The sequence below is a fragment of the Vombatus ursinus genome, unplaced genomic scaffold (assembly GCF_900497805.2).
Source record: "Vombatus ursinus unplaced genomic scaffold, bare-nosed wombat genome assembly UNPS02014821.1, whole genome shotgun sequence".
In the NCBI taxonomy this organism is placed as follows: Eukaryota; Metazoa; Chordata; class Mammalia; order Diprotodontia; family Vombatidae; genus Vombatus; species Vombatus ursinus.
This window is the reverse complement of record NW_020954599.1, coordinates 4,166,822-4,186,535: the sequence shown is the minus strand read 5'-3', so window position 1 is coordinate 4,186,535 and position 19,714 is coordinate 4,166,822. Positions and strand designations below refer to the sequence as shown.

Genomic DNA, 19,714 nt, shown 5'->3' with positions numbered 1-19,714 from the left:
CTGAAGGTAGTCTATTTCCTCTAGATGGCTAGTAATAGTAATGATGAGAATTTCATCGACTAATAAAGTAATCCAAGACAATTTGGAGTGACTAGTTCTGTTGCTGTCTATATTTTGGCCTATGGCTTGGAATGTTTTCACCAACAAAAATGAGCATCTTTTGTTCCATGTTTTATTTCTTCATATTTACTATATAAGAAAGTAATTTTACTATCTGCTTTCCTAAGGTACAAAAGCATCTGATTTCCTGCTGTTCAGGTGAAAACTGACAGATGTTTAAAGGAAGCCATGACATCCCAAATGCTTTTGACTGTAGGAGCTCCTTTTTGCCCCTGGATTTCTGATGAGGCGCCTAAGTGGAACTCTGAGCCCCAGGCAAAGCATACTGCCTTAATTCTGTTTGGTTTCCTCTTACTAACGACTGTTTCCCAAGCCTGTAAGACTTCCTAGGTCATGATGACTTTTTCAGTAGTCATGGTTTCTTATCTGATAGATATGAATTTATATTTTCAGCCTTTGAAGTCTCTTTTTCTTGAATCTGCATATTCATGACTTTTTGTTGTCTCTTTCAAGTTAAATTTCATGTGATTCTTCTTCCTCTGATTCAGCAAGAGGGCACTAACTTATTTTCTGTGTTGGAAAATATTAGGTGCCTACCTCCAGTACACATAAGTGATATAGGAAAGGTAAACTCAGACGATGAATGACGATGAATGATTAAGCCAGCAACATAAAAACAAAACATGACACTTACAAGAAAATCCATATTCATTCTGGGTTCTCTGTTCAGTTGAAATAGGATAAATGAAACCTTGAAAAGAAAAAGAATTGTACAAAAATGGGAACAAAATCAAATTAATGAGGGGAACAAAATGGGAAGCATGAAAAATGGTTTAATTAAAAGAAGAGGAAAAGAAACTCATAGTACTTTCAAGTTCTTATTCAGCACAGAATTATGATTTTGCATCTCCGGTCTGCTCCAGAGCCTCACTAAGAATTAATAAGTAGGCAGATTGAATTTCAGAGGCAAAACTGGTCTCGAGTCACTAACTTTGGAGTGCTTAAAGTCTTTCTTTTATTGAGCATAAACTCTAATGGATCTAATTTATTTCAGACATCAAGGGTCATTAGCATATGGAAAATCTTTTTTCCCTATCCCTGCCATATGCTTTAATTCCCAAGACATATTCAGGAAAGCTCTAAACAGTTTTTTTATTTAATTATAGCAGCTTGCTGTTGGTCTAATAGAGCCAAAGAAGACCTGTCGTCATTGGTCAAAGGTTAAATACCCATTTGCTGTGTTGAGCCTAAGGAAAAGAAATCCACTTTTTGGATTTCCTTCTTGTTTACCCCCCACTTCATGTAATAGGAATCCAATAGGTATTGCCCAGGGAATGAGCGGTTTGTCAATGAAATAGAAACTGGATGCCTTTTATTTTAAATCATTAGAAAATCAATAGGGGCCTAGAGGGCGTAAGATTATTTATCTTAAACATAGTGTGATCTGAATGGAATTACAACCTAGTTTAATTTTTCAAATAAATAATTAACCTTAATGCTTTTCTTTTGAGACACTCCAAAGCTGACTAGGTTTTTTTTTTTCTAAAGCCAGGGGAAGAAAATATATTTTTCCAATTTGGAACCCAGAATTCTGAAAGTTAAAACTTGTTTTTTTGTTCCACTTATAAGCAACAGACTGTGACTTCCAAAGAAAGATGATTTTAGATATCAAGCATCTCCTCTAATGTAACATTTGAATGTCAAGTCAAAATGAATCAGAAACACATGGCTTCAGTCTCCCTTGCTATATACAGGATTACAAGTAAAGGGAAAACTGTGAGAATCAAAATTAATTGGCTTAAAATGAAAGCACCACTAAGTTTGCGTACTAAAGTAAACTCTAGGATGTGACAAAGGTATCTCAACTAGAGTTTGAGGAACACTCAACTGTTGCGAGAAATTTACCAGTTTGGGAAGTGAATGCTGGAGAAACGAGTGGTTTTTACTTAATGAACGAAGGGTTTGCTATGTCACAGGCAAGTTTTTACTTGAATGAATTTTTAATGCTTTATTTTAGAGAATGATTGCAGCCTCATACTCATTTTTATAAATATTATATTCCTTATTTCACTTGTATGACTCCATGTATTAGGACCGTTGTGCATTTTTAAACAATCTGTGTCTAGTAATAACCTTCTTCTATTTGTATTCTGTGAATTCATTAAAAGAAAAGTCAGGACACAGACATCAGGAAGAAGTAATTGATCGCTAAGGTCTGAAGTCAAAACAAGTTATTCATTTAGACACAGTATGACTTAATAAGTAGCACTGCTTTGCTCAAGATCGGGTCCAGGGAGAGTGATTCCAAAGGATCTGCTTTTAGTAACTGGGGTAAACAAGTTGGGAAATGTATAATAATCTCCAATGACATGGGATTGAGAGCCAGTGTGGCCTCATGGATGGAGAGCTGTCCTTGGACTTAGGAAGTTCAAGACTTACATTTTAGTTCAAATCTTGTCTCTCACATTTACTGGCTATGTTATTCTGAGCAAGTGACTCTCTGGGCCCAAGACAACTCTCCAGAACTGGAATTCATAACAGCAGATACCAATCTATACTGGGAGAGGAAGTTTCTGTAGCAGAAATTCCCTGCACTGATGAAATCACCAAAAGGAAGTCCTTTTCACCTCCCTGAAGGAGAGAAGGAATTAAGGAGACTTATTTTCTCTCTGAAAGTCTTAGTGTGTGTTTGCAGCAGAGAAGGTGGTTGTGTGTTACATAACATTACAAAAAGAAAAATTACAAAAGGAAAATTAACACTGAGAAGAAGCATGGAATGGTCGAATGAACACTGGATTTTAGGGTCAGAATGACTTAGTTTCAAATCTTGGCTCTAACACTTACTGGTTGTATGACCTTGATCAAGTCATTTAACTCCTCATCTGTAAAATGAGAATAATAATTTTGCAGGAAGCATGTGAGGCAAGTGCTTTGCAAATGCTGAAAAGTTGTGGGAGTTGTAATCAGGAAGAGAAACATCCCAGAAGGTAGCACTTGATTTTTCACATACTTTTGTTACCAGCAGAATTCCTGTTCTTGACAGGTAAATCAAGGAACTAGAGACATGGAAATTTAGAACTGTGATTTTAACCTCAGGTCTTCCTCTAATTTGTGTTAACCCCAGAGACCTATGCTACAGCCACTATAGAGAAGTGGAAGGAATCCTTGCAGCTTTAAACCTGTTGGCTTGTCTCCATTTTGTTTTGTTTTTGAGACTGAGTCTTGCCATCTTGCCCAGGCTGGAAGTATAAGACCTACTCAAGCTGATACCATTCTGATTGGCAGAGGAGTTTTGACCCACTCCATTTCCACTTGGGCCAGTTTGCTTCTCTTAAGCAGTCTAACACTCTACCCCCACTGGCCCCAATATGGTGCTCACCATATTGGTGCTGGACCTTAGAGGTAACATTCATCAGATGAGGCTATTGCAAGTCAAAACTCCTGAGCTGAAGAGATCCCTCAGCCTAGGCCCTGGGGGCAGGGATTACAGGTGTGCACCATGACACCTGGTTGCACTTAACTGCTGTGGCCTTGGTATCTGAAACTCTAAGCACACAGTGAAAGTGAAAAGTAAAGAAAGTTGTACTATTACCTGATCCTGGCCGAAATTAATGTTTTCCAGAAATAACCCAAATGTCAGGATAATTTTAAATGAGCTCAATAGTGGCATAACACTCCCTTTTATTATTGCTGTGGAAACAATAATCAACTATTTTCAATGGAAACTTCTTAAATATGCTCATTCACCATCAAAATTGGGAAACATCTTCAATTACAGTATCAAAGCATCAATTAGAAGGCAAGGGATTTGAGGAAAGGATTATTTTTTTCCATTTCTAAAATGATGGGACAGATAGGATCCCATTTTAGAGTTTGTTTTTATGTGTCTTCATCTGATACAGCTTTTATCCAACAAGAAAGAACATTTTCTTCAGCTAATGAGGTGAATCTGCTGAGATTAGTAGCAGAAATAATGAAAAAGAACATCTCTGGTAGAATCAAAAGGAATATGGAGCAAAATAATTATTTTTGTGACTCTATTAATAGCTCCGGCAGTAGGGATTTTGGCCAATCCATTATTTGAAAATAATGCCTAATAAATGGGACAATATTATTTAGTAATCTAGAGCCAAAGCCAGAAATTGTGTGTATGCTTCTCTCAATGCTAAAAATGGCTATTTTATTTATTTATTCATTTTTATTAAATCCATTTACTGGATTTGAAGTCAGAAGGGCAATAAACTTTAAAGTCCAGAAGATGGGTTCAAATCCCACTGTAGATCTTGGAAAAGTAACTTAAACTTTTTGAGTCTCAATTTTCTCATCAGTAAAATGGAGTTAGAAGCAGAGAATCCCTCGGGTTCATTTTGGCTTCATAGGGTATGATGCACTTCCGTTCTCACTTCAAAATGTTGGATTTTATGAAGCCAGTTCTACTGGATTAAAAAAAATTAATTTGTAACTTTTGGGATGTCTTAGCCTTGTTAAAAAGCTAACTCTTGTTCCTATTAGCTCTTAGAATCCACGAACTAAAGGGCTGGAAGGGACCTTAGAAATAATTTAGTCCAACCTCCTAAATCTTTTAGATGAAGAAACTGAGACACCAGGAGGTCATCTAATTACTTTGTGGTAGGACTAGAATCCAGGTTTCTGACTATTGAACCAATGTTCTTTCTTTTCCTCCATGCTACCCACCAAAAAGAAATGGTTGCTAAAAGTGAAAAAGGACAGACAGGCAAAAAATCAGAAGAATAGCTCTAGTCCATGGGTGGGGAACCTGAGACTTCGAGGCCACATGTGGCCCTCTGGGTCCTCAAGTGCGTCCTTTGACTGAATCCAAACTTCACCAAAAAAATCCCCTTAATAAAAGGATTTGTTCTGTAAAACTTGGATTCAGTCAAAAGGCTGCACCCAAGGACCTAGAAGGACACACTTGGCCTCTAGGCTGCAGGTTTCCCACCCCTGCTCTAGTATCCTCATAACTTTAAATTTTCATTCAATTGTTATATGAACAAAAGTAAATTATTTACTTTTTCCACTTGAACCCTTGTCACTAACTTTCATGACCTAAGTAAGCGACACTCTAAGCTTAAATGAAAAAACTTTATAAAAAGACATTTAGATATTGTCTGTTTTCCTTCAAAAGAGAGGAAAAGCAAAGGACAAATTCGAACTGGGTTGTATTTCTACCATAAATTATCTGGAAAGCCTGTGGCCAGGGTCATGGAGTCCTTAATTTGTGGCAATGACATTGTGTTTGGCATAAAACGACATGACTCATAAATACTTGAAGAAATAGCACTGCTCACCTCAGAACTGGTTCCCACTAAGGAAGAGGGGAATTTATGATAGCAATTAAAAAAGAATCTTTGTATCTGAAGAGAAGCAAATGATCCTCTGATAAAAGTGTGTAAGCACACCCTTCCTGTGCTTACAAGTGAATAGGCTCAATTTGTTTAGACTCATCTCCTCCATCTCCTACAGCAGTAGACCGCTAACAAGATACCTTATGGGTAGGGATACTTCTAAAGTTGAACAAAGCCTTCCATTCTGCCACCATCTTGGCGTGATTCCTACTTGCTCACATTGGGAAGCACCACTTTGCACACATTAAGGGAAACAATGAAGTATTCACTTGAATTCTATAACCCCTTGAAAAAACCTTATCAGATTAGAATTGTTGCAGGTCACCCACCTATGTTGCTAAGGCTTGGTTTCAATATGCATTCCTGCTAGGTTGATGGCAAGATTTAACACACATTTAATAAACTCCTGCCAGCCATCTATTTCCTTGGCCAGATGGTGGGAGTAGGAGGATGTGAAAAAAGAGATAAATGAGACCCAAAGATACCTCTCAAGGTCACAGATGAGAATTACTGCTCCCCCCTCCAAGATGGCAAGTGAACCTAGTTCACCTATGGTGGAATTTTGGATCATTATAGAGCTTATGGCATGTGCGCCTCCAGCGAACAGCTGCGAAATCCTGGGCATCATGGAGATGGTGAAAAGCATCCTTTTGATTCCACAAAGGGGCCAAAAGGCATTTACTTTCCTGATATTAAAAGAGTACCCTTTGCATTGAAGTAAACAGGGAAAATGTGGAGGTTACACAAAATTGTACACTTGGCAAAAACAAAACTCACTACGTAAGAAGTGTGTCACAATTTGACCATACGTTGAGTTTCTGTCTTTAGCTAAAAGGGATGGCTGATTCAGGTTTTATTTCTTTGATCTTTTCATTAGCAGAAGAACTCATAGCTCCATAGTGTTTTGTTTCACTTTGTACATAAGTTTGCAAGTGTTTTGGTACTTTCTGGATCTATGATCACTTCAATGTGGGTACTTGCTCCATCAGTACAGAGTGTAACCCCTTCATGTCTGCTCCTCCAGGGTGACTGGAGTAGCCTCCATAGAGAAGATATCCAATATGTTCCCTTCAGATATTTTTACATTTCATGAAGCACTTGCTTTTCCATCTGATATGGGTAAAGAATCTTAGCATTTTAGGCAAAAAGGATCTCAGACTCTAGTCCACCAAATTCCCCCCTGCTCCCAGCCCCCAAATCCCCACCACAAAATAGCTAACATCTGTTTTCTTCTAGACTAGCCTGTGCTTGGAGATCACCCATGACAGTGTGCCTCCTGCCTCCTGAGGCTGCCCATTCCACTTCTCCATGGAAATTTTTCCCAATGTCAAGTCTAAAGTTGCCCCGTGCACCTTCTAACTATTGATCTTGTTTCTACCTTCTCGAGCCAAACAGAGAAAGTCTAATGCTCCAATGTATGATTTGACATTTATCGTGATTGAATTTCATCCCATTTGATTTGGCCCAGTGTTCTAGCCTGTCAAGGTCTCTTTGGATTCTGATTCTATCATACAGGGTGTTAGCTCTCCTTCCTAGCATTGAGTCATCTGCAAATTTGATAAGCATGCCTTCTAGATTTTTATCCAAGTCACTGATAAAAACGTTAAATAGCACAGGGCTAAATTTCTCTGTTTGACATTTAAAGCCCTTTATAATTTAGCTCTGGCCTATTTTTTTCTATGCAAATTGCACATTATTTCCATTCATGCACTCTGTGCTCCAGACAGACTGTTCCTCATTAAAAAAAAAATCCATTTCCTGACTCCATGCTTTTGAATTGGCCCCAAAGCCTCCAATACTTTATTTTCTCATTTCTGCCTGTTGGAACTCCTGAGCTCAAATATTACCTTCTTCAACTAGCCTTTCCTGATTTCCCTCAATTGATAGTATCTCCCCTTAACCTCCTTGGCATTTTCACCCTCAAATCATGTTGTCATTTTGTTTAATTAAATACAAGAAATCACATGTATTTTTCCATGTATATCTATAGCTATTATATGAGACAGCATGTGTAAAGTCCTTTCAGAACCTTAAAGCACTATATAAAAGCTAGCCATTAACACTGCAATGTCACGTAACAAATACTGCACGTGAATATGTCGCATCCCCATTTTGTTATTACATATGCTCCCAGAAGGCAGTGGCTATTTCATTTTTGTCTTCATATTCCCAGTGCCTGGCAGATTTTGGGAATTTGGGATAAGATTTTTGATTTCACTGATATAGTAAATTCCCAGTGAGCAAATATGGTCACATATTAATCTGCTTGGAGGGTTCCATATATATTCATCTGGTTACACAGATGTAGTTTCTTTATGGTATTCTTTCTTTCAAAAGCAAAAAAAAACAACCAAATTTTACAGAAAAAAAATTAAAATTTTGGTTGCATCAGAGAATATGTGTGTTTAGTAGATAGTTCATGCATATAATATATATTTACCCAACAAAACATTATCCATACAGATATAATGACTTAATGAACCCCTTCCTCCCAGAAAGTAGTCCATGGTTGATTTTGGAACTTAGATAAGCACACTTGCTGAATAATGCTGATACTATTAAAAAAAATATTGTCTTTTAAATTTTTTTTTATTTTTATTTTTAGGCAATTGGGGTTAAATGCCTTGCTCAAGGTCACACAGCTAGTAAGTGTGAAGTGTTTGGTCTGAGGCCAGATTTGAACTAAGGTCCTCCTGACTCCAGGGCTGGTGCTCTATCCACTGTACCACCTAGCTGCCCCTCTTTTCAACTTTTTTAAAAAATAAATTATGATTTACTTCTTTTTAACATTCATTTTTTTTGTTTCAAATTCTTTTCCTCCTTCCAGTCCCTCCTCCAGCCATTGAGAAGGCAGGAAATATATCAACTATACATCCAAAATCACGCAAAATATTCTGTATTAGCCATATTTCAAAAACAGCAAGAAAAATTTAAAAATGAGAAAATTATACTTCAATCTATGCTCAGACTTCATTAGTTTAACAACTGTTGTTTTGAGAAGAATTTAAAAATGTTACCCGATGCCTCATTGTGGCCCACGGGTCCTCCTAAATTTTTAAAGGCTATCCTGGGGAGATGTAGGCTCCGGCAGGGTCCACTATGTGAAAAAGACTGAGTACATTCTTAGTGATACCCTAATTCCCCTTTCCGCAGACCAGGCTACCTGAGGATGGAACAGCTATATCACTAGCAGGTTCAGTCAATAACCACTTATTAATCTCCTACTATGCGCCAAGCACTGTGCTGTCACTAAGAATTCAAAGTAGCAAATTGGCCTTTCAATGACTAATTCTTTAGCCGTGGTAAACCATTAATTCTACTTAATCCTTCATTAAATGTTAACCCCATACTAACAAATCAAGTTAAAGGTCATGTGTAAAATACAGTATAAGTGAAATGGTGATGCTGTGGTGGTAATACCAGATTACCATGCATGGTAATCAAAATGTGCCACTCCCCCTTAAAGAAAAAAAAATCAGAGCTATCTGACTGTGGGCAAGTCACTTAATCCCAATCGCCTTGCAAAAAAAAGAAAAGAAAAGAAAAGAAAAGAAAAGAATAGAAAATCAGAAACTGAAAAGCTTGAATTCATGGTAAGGTCAAACTTTTCAGAATTCATTACTCCAAGCCAGGAAGTTCACTAATGCAGACACAATTCTGGATGATCAATATTGAAAAACTTCAATTTGTCAGATTTCTCCTTTAGCATAAGCTTGATCCCAGTGTTCTTCAGTTCCAAGCAACTTAACTTGAATCTGTTCAGAATTATAGTTGTCAGATAGATTATATCACACAAATTGCTCTTAAAACGAATAAAAATTGAAAGCATGCTGAAAGGTTCCACCGAAGTAACACAGGCACTTTTTTGTTCAGTTGTGTGTGATGCTTTGTGGCCCCATTTGGGGTCACATTTGGGGTTTTCTTGGCAAAGATACTGGAGTGCCATTTCCTTCTCCAGTTTATTTTACAGATGAGGAAACTGAGGCAAACAGGATTAATTGACTTGCCCATGGTGACGCAGCTAGTAGCCAGATTTGAACTCATGAAGATGAGTCTTTCTGATTCCAGGCCTGCCTTCTCTCTACTGTACTAACTAACTGACCCAGCACAGACACTCACATACACTTATTGTCTTTCTGACAACTTGCACTAGTTCAAATTCCACTTTTTCCACACTTTCTGAACTTTTGCAATTCTAATGTTCTAAATCCCACACAGAGGATCTAGGGAACATGTTGGAGGTCTTACTTTCTGACTTTTACCATTTGGAGGGTACTAGTACAACACTCAGATTCTCTGTCCACCATTCTTTGCTCTTATTGTCCCACCAGCCTATGTTTTTCTGATCATGCAGCACTAGGATGGTAGGCTTTAGTCTATCTTTTAACATTTAGGATTAGATAGACTTTATTTATTTATTTGTTCTCTCTTTAAATATGTATCAGCAAAAAAAAAAAAAGAAATTCTTCTTCAATACTAGTGAGATTACATTAGAGTGATGATTGCTGATAGAAAAAGAACATTGAAAACTATTCTAGTGTATTAGGAGGTAGCAGGTTTCTCATCGCTGGAGAAGTCAAGGAACAAGGATGTTCTAGAGGAGATAAATGAGACTAAATGTCCTTTGAGATACTTTCCAGTTGTGGCATTCTATGATGTCTAGTCCAGCTCCCAAATCTTATAGGGAATGGAGGAAATGATTTGTTTAAGGGCACACTGCTAGTTAGGGGCAGATGTAAGATGAGAATTTAGATCTCCTGAGGGTGACATTCACACGCTAATGCTCAGTCATCCTTGTGAACAGTAGCATATATGGAGACTATATTTTTAATGTCTACTTTCTTTAAAAATAATAATGTTCTTTAACAAGCAAAGGAATAAAAAAATGTCCAATTTCTTTCCAGGACATTAAATACCTTGACTGGTCTCCAATTATTCCTTAATAATTCATTCTAATTAAATAACACCAGTTTCTAGACGTGCATAAAGCAAGTTTGAAGGCTTTGTGGCAGATTTGCCCGGTATGTGAACTCTTCTTTCAGGCCATTGGATTTTTATTCAGAGCTGAACTAAATATATAACTGAATATACACTTGGCTATGACCTAAATTTATACATTAAAAGTGACCTGAAAGGGAAAGTAGGACTTTCAAAACTGTATTAGCACTGGTTCCCAGTCTATAAAACTCAAGTAACCATACTACAATATTGGTGTTTAACTTTTTGGACCTTTTAAAAATCTGATCATTCTGAAAGATTACATGAAAACTGCTAATCATTCATCTAGATTATTAAACTGGCTTCAAAATAGTTGATTTAGTGTCCACATATAGCCATTAACTGGGAGTAGCTTACTCACTGGGCTAATATAGTTAGATTAAGTCAGACTGTTACACACAGAAAAAAAGCCAAGAACCTTCTTGTCCAAATAGGTAGAATGTCACTGTTGATATGGCACACCAAATACACAGATCCTGTTTGTCACCATGCTGGTGTCTTAAAAATGTTATCTATTTCAAAGTAGTTGAAAGTCACTTTTGGACGCAGAAGGAACAGATTTTCCCAAATGTCTTATACAAAGACATCAAGGCGTATGAACAGGAATCTTGGGGGGGCTGGTACATATGTGGAAGATGTCTCATTCAGGGTCCTAACACAAGATGCATTCCCTCTAGAACATCAGATTGCCTAAGCTACTCTCATAAGTCAAATATCAATATTTTTCTGGTTATCCTGAATATCTGGAATCATGGAATATCATAATCTTTAACGAATCAATATTTTTGAGATTTACATACAAAAAAAGAATAAAATACATCTGCTGGAAAAAGTCTGTGCTGATTGCTACATGGAATAGATAACATGGAACTGACATAAGTGTCTCATAATAGTATGATTCAGATATTTAATAAAAATGCCTTCTAATTTTGGCATTTAAAAGAGTAGCTATAGGAAAAAAATGATGTATATCCTGAATTAGGCTCTGGTGCCTAAGAAATGCTGAAAAACCCAGAGAAAAACTCTTGTACATTGAGTAGATCTTCCATGGGTGGGATGGGGTGGAGTTTGGAGTCATGGGTTGGGGAGTGGCAGAGTAGGGATGTTAACGGAGGGACCTGGAAAAGAATTCTAAAAGATGAGAAGGCAAGAGGAGGTGGCTATCTTCACTGTGGGAGGGAATGTCCTCATCAGGAAGATGACATATCCATTGGAGTAATGAAGAAGATGGTGGATAAATTATTGAAAAATTTGATGTTAAGAAAATACATTTTGTTTCCCTCCTACTTTAAAATTCTACAGGAAAAGTACAGCATATGTTATTTGGGAGTGAATTTCAGGTGGGAGTGAGTTAGGCATGGTTTAGCATTCACTCAGAGTCTCTTACTGACCTGTTTTTGATAAAGGATTGAGCAAACCAAATTTTAGTAACAGTCATGATTGCTAGCATTTACATAGTGCTTTTATGTTTGCAAAGTGCTTTACAAATACTATCTTGCTCTTAATAGGAGGATTACTTCTTATATCTTGAATATTATGTTGCTATTCATAGATCTTATTACATTGGCCTTTTAAATAGAATGTTACACTGAAGGATTATATGATCTACTTATTTCTTCCCCTGAGCTCTGAACTATCCTCCCTGCCCCCTCCAGCAAATATACTTCATTTTACATAATTACCATTTCAATGTAATTTTTATTTGTGTAATTTTGGAGAACATATTGAAAATCTAGTAGGCTGAATTTATTCTGGGAAATACTGTCACTAAAAATCTATTTAATGTTACTATGATTTATTTTTATAATTTATGCACATTAGAATCCTGATTTGAAGGATTGCATATATTTATCTGTGTCCATATTTTATCTCCCACTACTAGATTATAAACTCCTGGAGGTTAAGGGACTAGTGGACTTTGAGTCAGAAGTTTGGGATTTGAATCCAGGCTTCAACATTTACTATCCACATGACTCGGAGCAGGTCATCAACCTTTCTGTCTCAGTTACTCATGTTTAAAATGGTCACAATAATACTAGTACTGTTCACTTCACTGGTCTGTTGTGATTTAGGTGACTTGTAAATCCTAAAGCATCATGGAATTAGAAGTGAAACTATCTTTGTATTTCTCACCCTACTTCTGCCCAATAATTAATACAGTACAGTTTGTTTTAATAAACGCTTTAAATGTTTTTTTTTGTAAAATGATTTTAGCCAACAAATATTGACTAAAAAGAAAATTCACTAATGCCTATTCAAATCCCTCTCTTTAATTTAAAAAATACATTTTATTGATTCATTTCTTATCATTATTTCACAGCCATTTTAAAATAAAAATATGCTAATACCTCCAGATTGGACTCGCTCGCAGAATGGAGAAGAACAACTAAGCAAAAGGACCTGAAACAGTGCTTATATTTGACAGGGCTGGCAATCTTCTGTCCTCCTAGTCCACTCCTTTCCAGCTGGGTAGCGAGAGGTGTATTATATTTTCTGTTTACATCAGGACCATGAGTGATTTTTCAGCTGCTCAGAGTTTGGCCTCATTTCTATGACCTTTGTAATTTACATTGTTGTAGTCATTGTGTATACTGACATGTAATTTCACTTATTTCACTCTAATGAGTTCATAAAATCTTCTCAGGTTTCTCTAAATTCTTTGTTTATGTTATTTCTTATTACAAAGTCACATTCAGTTACCGAAGTTTCCCCCACCTCCACCCCCCACTCTATGAGCACCTACTTTATTTTTAGTTCTTAGTTACCAGGAAAAGTGTTCATATGAATACTTTGGTATATGTTTGACCTTTGCTTCTGTCTTTGATTTCCTTGGGGATATATGCCCAGTGATGGGATCCTTGGGTCAAAGGGTACAGATAGTTTTATCTTTTTTTTTTTTTTACCTCTGCACAATTCCCAATTGTATTCCAGAATATTTAGAATAAATCACAGCTCTACTAACATGTTAACATGCCTTCTTTCTGTAGTCCATCCAAGAGAGACTCTTCTTATTGCTTGTTTGCAAAATTTGAGGGGAAACTTCCAAATTGTCTCTCACTACTAGTGATTGGCAGCTTGTGTTTATATGGCCATTTTGAGGTTGTGTTTCCTCTTCTGACAATAGAAAAGGGCCATTGAGGTTACCATTTGGCATCAATTCCCCATCTATCTTGGGTATCAGACTTTGGAAAATTTGATACAAATATTTCCCCTGTCTATAGTTTCCCTTCTTCTTCTGTCTTCACTGATTTTATTTATGTAAAGACTGTTTAATTTTAAGAAATCAAAATTGTCTCAATTTTCTTAGTGGGGAGAGCCCTGCCTCACTCTGGAGCAAGAGAACCTGTTTCCAAATCCCACTTCTGATACTTTGTACTTGTGTCATCTTTGGCAAGTCATCAAAACTCCCTGGGCCTCAGTTTCCTCCTCTGTAGATTAAAAAGATTGGAATAGATGACCTCTTGAAGTCCCTTTGGGCTTTAGATCTATGACCCAATGATGATTCAAAAAATGTTACTCTAGAAAATCAAAGCCTCTGAAGGAAGTAATTTAAGCAGAAGAATTAAATTTAAATGCCAAGCTAGTTCAAATCTGCAGTAGATTTGATCAAGAACTCTTTCCCCAATCTTGGTTTTAATCCCCTTATTTCAAAACAAATCTGTCTCATATTTTATGACAATTTTTTTAGTCATCAGGGAAATTTTCAAGGAATTCCTTAAGTGATCAAATCTAGATTTTAAGGTCCCAAGTCACAGACATTAAGATCCCAATATTTTATGTCAGTATATACTAAAACTACAAACTGGAATCATTTTATCTCATGAACTGAAGCAAAGCCAAGTGTTCTCTCTTGCGTTACTTGCTTGTTATAATTTTATTTTTGTGGGGAGGAGGGATAATGAAATATGGTCTATTTGGAGGATAGACAAGGTTAAAATCTGAGGAAGAGGATTGAGATTTAAATTTTATTCAGAACAGAAAAAGGGAAATAAAAGGATAAAGAGAGAGAGCAGATGCAGATAGTGTCACTTTGTAAGAATACATGCCATTCTGTTTACAACAAGGGGATGTGAAACTATTGTGAAACAAATATTATCATAAGATGCACCAATGATAAAACATATCATTAAAACCTTCACATCAAAGCTCAAGCCTGAAGGAAGGACATTCTACCTCTGGCTAGGAGGTTAATACTACAGCCGTGGTGTTTTCATTACATCATTTCTACATTTGAGTGAAATTCATAGTCAAGTTTTCCACATATTATGTTGAGGATCCACACTCAGCAGTAGCATTCCCAAATAATGCAATATACCATCAACATAAAAAGAAAGTCCCTATAGGGATTTTGTCATACGCTCAAAATGCAATTATTTGGATCTTTTTTCAGTGAATTTGCTTTTTTAAAGGTCGTGTCTATATAAGCAGAATTTTATAAGCACAGTAGGAAATAAAATCAGTTTTGCTTTAAGTATTCAAGAACTAAATACTAATTCCTTTGGATGGTTTTCTGCCTGTGGGAGGAAAAACTGCAAATTGTTTTGGTAGACTTTATGACTTAGGATATGAATAATTAGTGATGAAAAATTTCACTCTATGGATGACAGTGCCTGAGATGAGAAGACAGCGGGCTGTTTTGCCTGAGTCATGTGCATCGGCCTGAATTCAGATTTCAATCCTTAGCACCCAGATCCATGATAAATCGCAGCAAAATAAGCAGTCATATAGGCAGAGGGTAAAAGTGAAGGGGTAAAGAGGCCAAACAGCCTTTCATGGAAGCATTATGTGGTAGAGGGCTCTATCACACTCTTTCCTGAATTTTTTGCGATTAAAAATTTGGACCAGGTATAATTTTCTTCATCAAACTTATGTTAAGGTTTTCAACACATGATTTCAACACATGATTTCAAAGTGTTGTTAAAACATCACTTTACTTAATTTACTTGGTTAAAGTACATTGAAAATTGGAACTCACTCATCATGGATATGAAATATACCCGTATCTATATATTTCCTTGTTTATATGTAAACTCTGATTTATATATAAATGTATGTAAGTATATATGTATATATAGACACACAAAACCACATATGAGAAATTGTATATAGATACACAAACACACACAAACATTTCTTTTTCTTCTTGAAAATTATGCCAACCTTATCACATATGGCTGTTGGGTTTTTATATATAAATGTTTCCTTCGGTTTTCTTTTTTGGTATATGCATATACATATACATATATACATATATCCTCTTCCTCATTATTATTAGATACAAAAATATATTAAAATACATCCATCTATAAAAGAGAGAGAGAGAGAGTATGGCATAGTAGACAGAAAGCAGGCCTCATAACTAGGAAAACTTAGTGTAGGGCTTACTTTTGATATTGGCTCTGTCCTGGGGAAGTCACTTACCTTCTCAGTGATCTAGGCAGCTCTCTGAGACTCTAGGTTTCAGAGACGGTGCTGATCTGCTCTGGTAGAGAGGGTTTCCATGAGAGGAATTCCCTCTATCAATAAAATCCCAGGTCTAGCCCCCATCCCTATCTCCTTATCTCATATAACTGATTGATCCTTGCAGGAAATGGCATTCTTTTAGAGCTGGTTTTGACTCATGTATTACCCTGTAGTCAGAAAAAATCAGAGGTACCACTGTGACATGACCAAGTGGATCCTTACTCAGTAATAGACCTTCTTAGGGTTATCCCTTTGTTATCTGACGCAGTGAGGATACATTTTAATTCAGGGCAGATAGGTGATTTCTGATGTGTATATGAGATAGGATGTTATTATGCTATTGATTTCTCCCCCATTTTTTGGTTCCAAGAATTCTCAAGTTCTGTTATTTGCTTCACAGCACTCCAGATATTAAAACCTCAATCCTCCCTCCCTCCTCCCCACTTCCTCCCTCTACTCACTCTGCATACACAGTCCATCTGTGCAGTTCTTGGATTGAAGAACAAGTCCCTCGCAATCCTTGCCTCCATTTTTAGGGGCTGGTGCTGAGCACTCTCTCCTGCGCCAGTGGGTACACTCTGTTCCACAGGTCGACCACTTGCTCCATGCTGTCCACCGGCCATCCACTAAGCACCCACACAAGGGCAAAAACAAATGTAAAAATAGCATCACTTAGGGAAATGTAGAAGTATCTTGGATTTGGGGCTATCTATGTCTTTTCTGTAAATTGGAAAGGAGACATACTTTGGCCATGTTTCTCAAGGGCCTTTTTCATGATCCTTTTCCCTACTGATAAAGCCTCTGATATCCTCTATATTTGATTCCCCATTTTACATGTATTCCTTCCAATAAGCCTTATTTTAGAGAAATCATAATTTTGTCATAAGAACTGAAGTCACATTGATTTTTCAGGTTCAGTCCTTTAGAACCACATTTTCTTCTGTGTTGTGACAGGCTTGTCAGCAACTTCAAGGAAAATCAGTCCAGATATTGGTATTTTCAAGGTACTATACATAAAAAATGCACAAAATAATAAATTACTTCAGGATTTTGCTTACAATGCTTCTTATATGTGTCACAGATGTACAAATAAAACATTGAGAATGGGATTTTTTTGTTACTTATAGCATAGAAACACAGCCAACGAAGATAGCAGCCATAGTAACACGTTTATTTTGAAGGCCAGATGAAACAATGCTAACAGGCTCTAGAGATGGAAGAGACCTTAAGAGTCTAAACCTCTTACTTTACTAATAATAAATGAGGCTCAGATAAAGTAGTGGCAGAGTCAGGATTTTATTTTCCCAGCCAACTCCAAATCACTTTTTATTTACTTTGTATAAATTTTGAGATTATATGCTTATCTGCTGTCCACCCCCCTAACACCCATTACCCCTGCCCCTAGTAGAATAGAAGCTCTTTGAGGGCAGGAATACTTTCGTTTCATTTTGTTTGTCTTTGGATCCCCAGTCTACAGTACAGTAACTGGCATATTAATAACCACTTGGTGAAATGAAAGTCCTGAGGTGACTTTCCGTCAGAGGTGGGATTTGAACCAAAGCCATCTGATTACAGATCCAGTGTTTTTTCCATTCTATGACTTCACTCCCTCCCGCCATCTTTTGGATTTCCAAATTGCTAACAAAAGAAGCTTGAGGAAATTCCAGGATGCATGTGCTCAGTGTAATTGTACATCTCTAGCCAAACTGGACTGAAAGGGGGAAAAGTAGCATGGGCTTAGAGCTGGAAAGGAACTCTGAGGTCATCTAGCACAATTCTATCATTTGATAAGTGAGTAAACTGAGACCCCAAGAAGTGAAGTGGATTACCCAAGGTCAAGTGGTCCAATGGAAAGAACCCAAATTTGAAGCAAGAACACCAAGGTTTAAATCTCAGTCACATTACTTATTACCTATGTGATATTAGGCAACTATTTTAGCCTCTGGGCCTCAGTTTCCTTATCCATATAATGAGGGCATTGGACTGGATGACCTCTAATGTCCCTTCCAACTAAATCTGTCATCCTGTGATCTTAAGTGGGAGAGGTGGAATTTGAACCCAAGTCATTATACTACAAAACTAATGCTTGTGGGCCTCTACCATCCTGCTTCCCGTCACAGATCGGAAATATCATTTCTGTACAGGATCCCTGTGAGTCTTCTAGCAAGTGCCAGACAGCAAGGACTAGTATTTAAATGTGACTTTTTCTACTTTGTATTTAAGTCCATGCCAACTCCATTCAATTCAGCAAAGATTTATTAAGTTCCTACTGTGGGTAGCTGTAATTGTGTTATTGGGTAAGCTCCATTAACTACTTTATACTAGTCACAGACCCATGCTTTGAGTTTTTGCTTTTCTTAAGTTGCTGCTAACGAGGAGTTAGGCGCCCTTCACCCCTCCAGTCACCTCCCAGAAATAAAGCAAAGCCATGTCCCTCCTGTTGCAAATCCTTCCTCTTTCTGGTCTTATAGAACATGAATATTTAGAACTGGTCTACTGGCTGTTCTCCGTACAAGACCTTCCATCTTCTCCCCGTGCCATCGCACAGGTGGTCGGTCATGTCTACAATGCATGCGAGATCACTTCAGATGCTCAGAATCTCTAGCTTCCTCGACAGGTCGTCTTCAGTGGCGCCTTCTACTCAAGACCTTTCCTGATCTCCCAAGTGTTCAATCTCTCTTGAAATTCCTTCATACATACCTTCTATTTACCAGTCCATTTGCATCTTGTTTGTGTTTTTTTTTGTTTGTTTAGTACAAAATGTACTTTTTGTCTTAGCCATGGTAGGAGCCTAATTAACAATCGCTTAGGTTGGGGTAATTTTTTCAAGACCCCTTTCTTCCTTTGAGGTATCTGGCAAAATTGCCCCCAGGGAGGTCAAGGGGGCACTCGGGATTTTTCATCTAGCTCTCCCTCTCTTGGTGCATAAAACCCACTCTGTCCCAAGGGGTATTAAGTCACTCAAGGAGTGGAGTGTTCAGACCATAGGATTCGGAGGGGGCCTCAGAGACCATGTAGTCCAAATCCCTCATTTTATAGCTGATGAAACTCAAGCTTAGAAAGTAGGTGACTTGGCCAATGTCACACGGGTATTAAGTGTCCGAGGTAGGATTTGAATCCAGGTCTTCTGATTCTTTAATCTAGGGTTCTTTCTGTTATAACATGCTATTAAATTCAATTGCTACAAGTCTATTTCCTAGTAGTGTTATTAATGGGATGATTTCAGGCCTGAAATGATGCATAGATGCTGATTTTGAGCTTGCTTTGATGGTCTTTGAAAGAGTAAAAGGCTAATGAGTAACCCTTGCTCCCATGTAATAACTCTTGTTTCATTTTAAAATTTTAACTCTCTTGTGCAGTCACCTTGCAGTCTTATTATGACTCTCAGTGTTGATTGATTGGTCCATTGAAGCTGATGTAAAGCTAATATAGGCTAATGAAGTTTCATTCCACCAGAGCCTACACAGCATGGACATCTTGCTATCTGCTCTTCCACTAGTGTCTTCTCTGCATCAGAAACAGTGACTCAACCTTACTCCTGAAAGAGATCATCCTTTCATAAGGGAGAATCAATACTCTCAGTTCTGGGACTCCATCCTGGGGTTCTGATGTTCTGATTGGTCAATGAATATAAATACACATAACCCAATATATCTAGTCCACAGAGACCAGGCTTTAAATCCCATCTACATAAGCACCAGGATGACAGATTTTGGTCTGTATTTAACCCTCTGTATTCCCAAAGAGCTTGTCAATCTACTGCCCCTGTAGCTCTATTCCCTGTGACTCCCTATGCCAAAACCTGACCACCCATCTGTATTATTACC

General features: G+C 37.4%; 1 protein-coding gene across 1 annotated transcript in view; it reads right to left on the bottom strand.

Annotated features, from left to right (window-relative positions):
- Positions 1-19,714, bottom strand: part of UNC5C (unc-5 netrin receptor C) — a 391,452-nt gene that overhangs the window by 65,003 nt on the left and 306,735 nt on the right. The window contains exon 7 of the mRNA XM_027837574.1: positions 16,349-16,513. Coding sequence (XP_027693375.1) covers positions 16,349-16,513 — 165 coding nt within the window. The remainder of the gene's footprint in view (positions 1-16,348; positions 16,514-19,714) is intronic.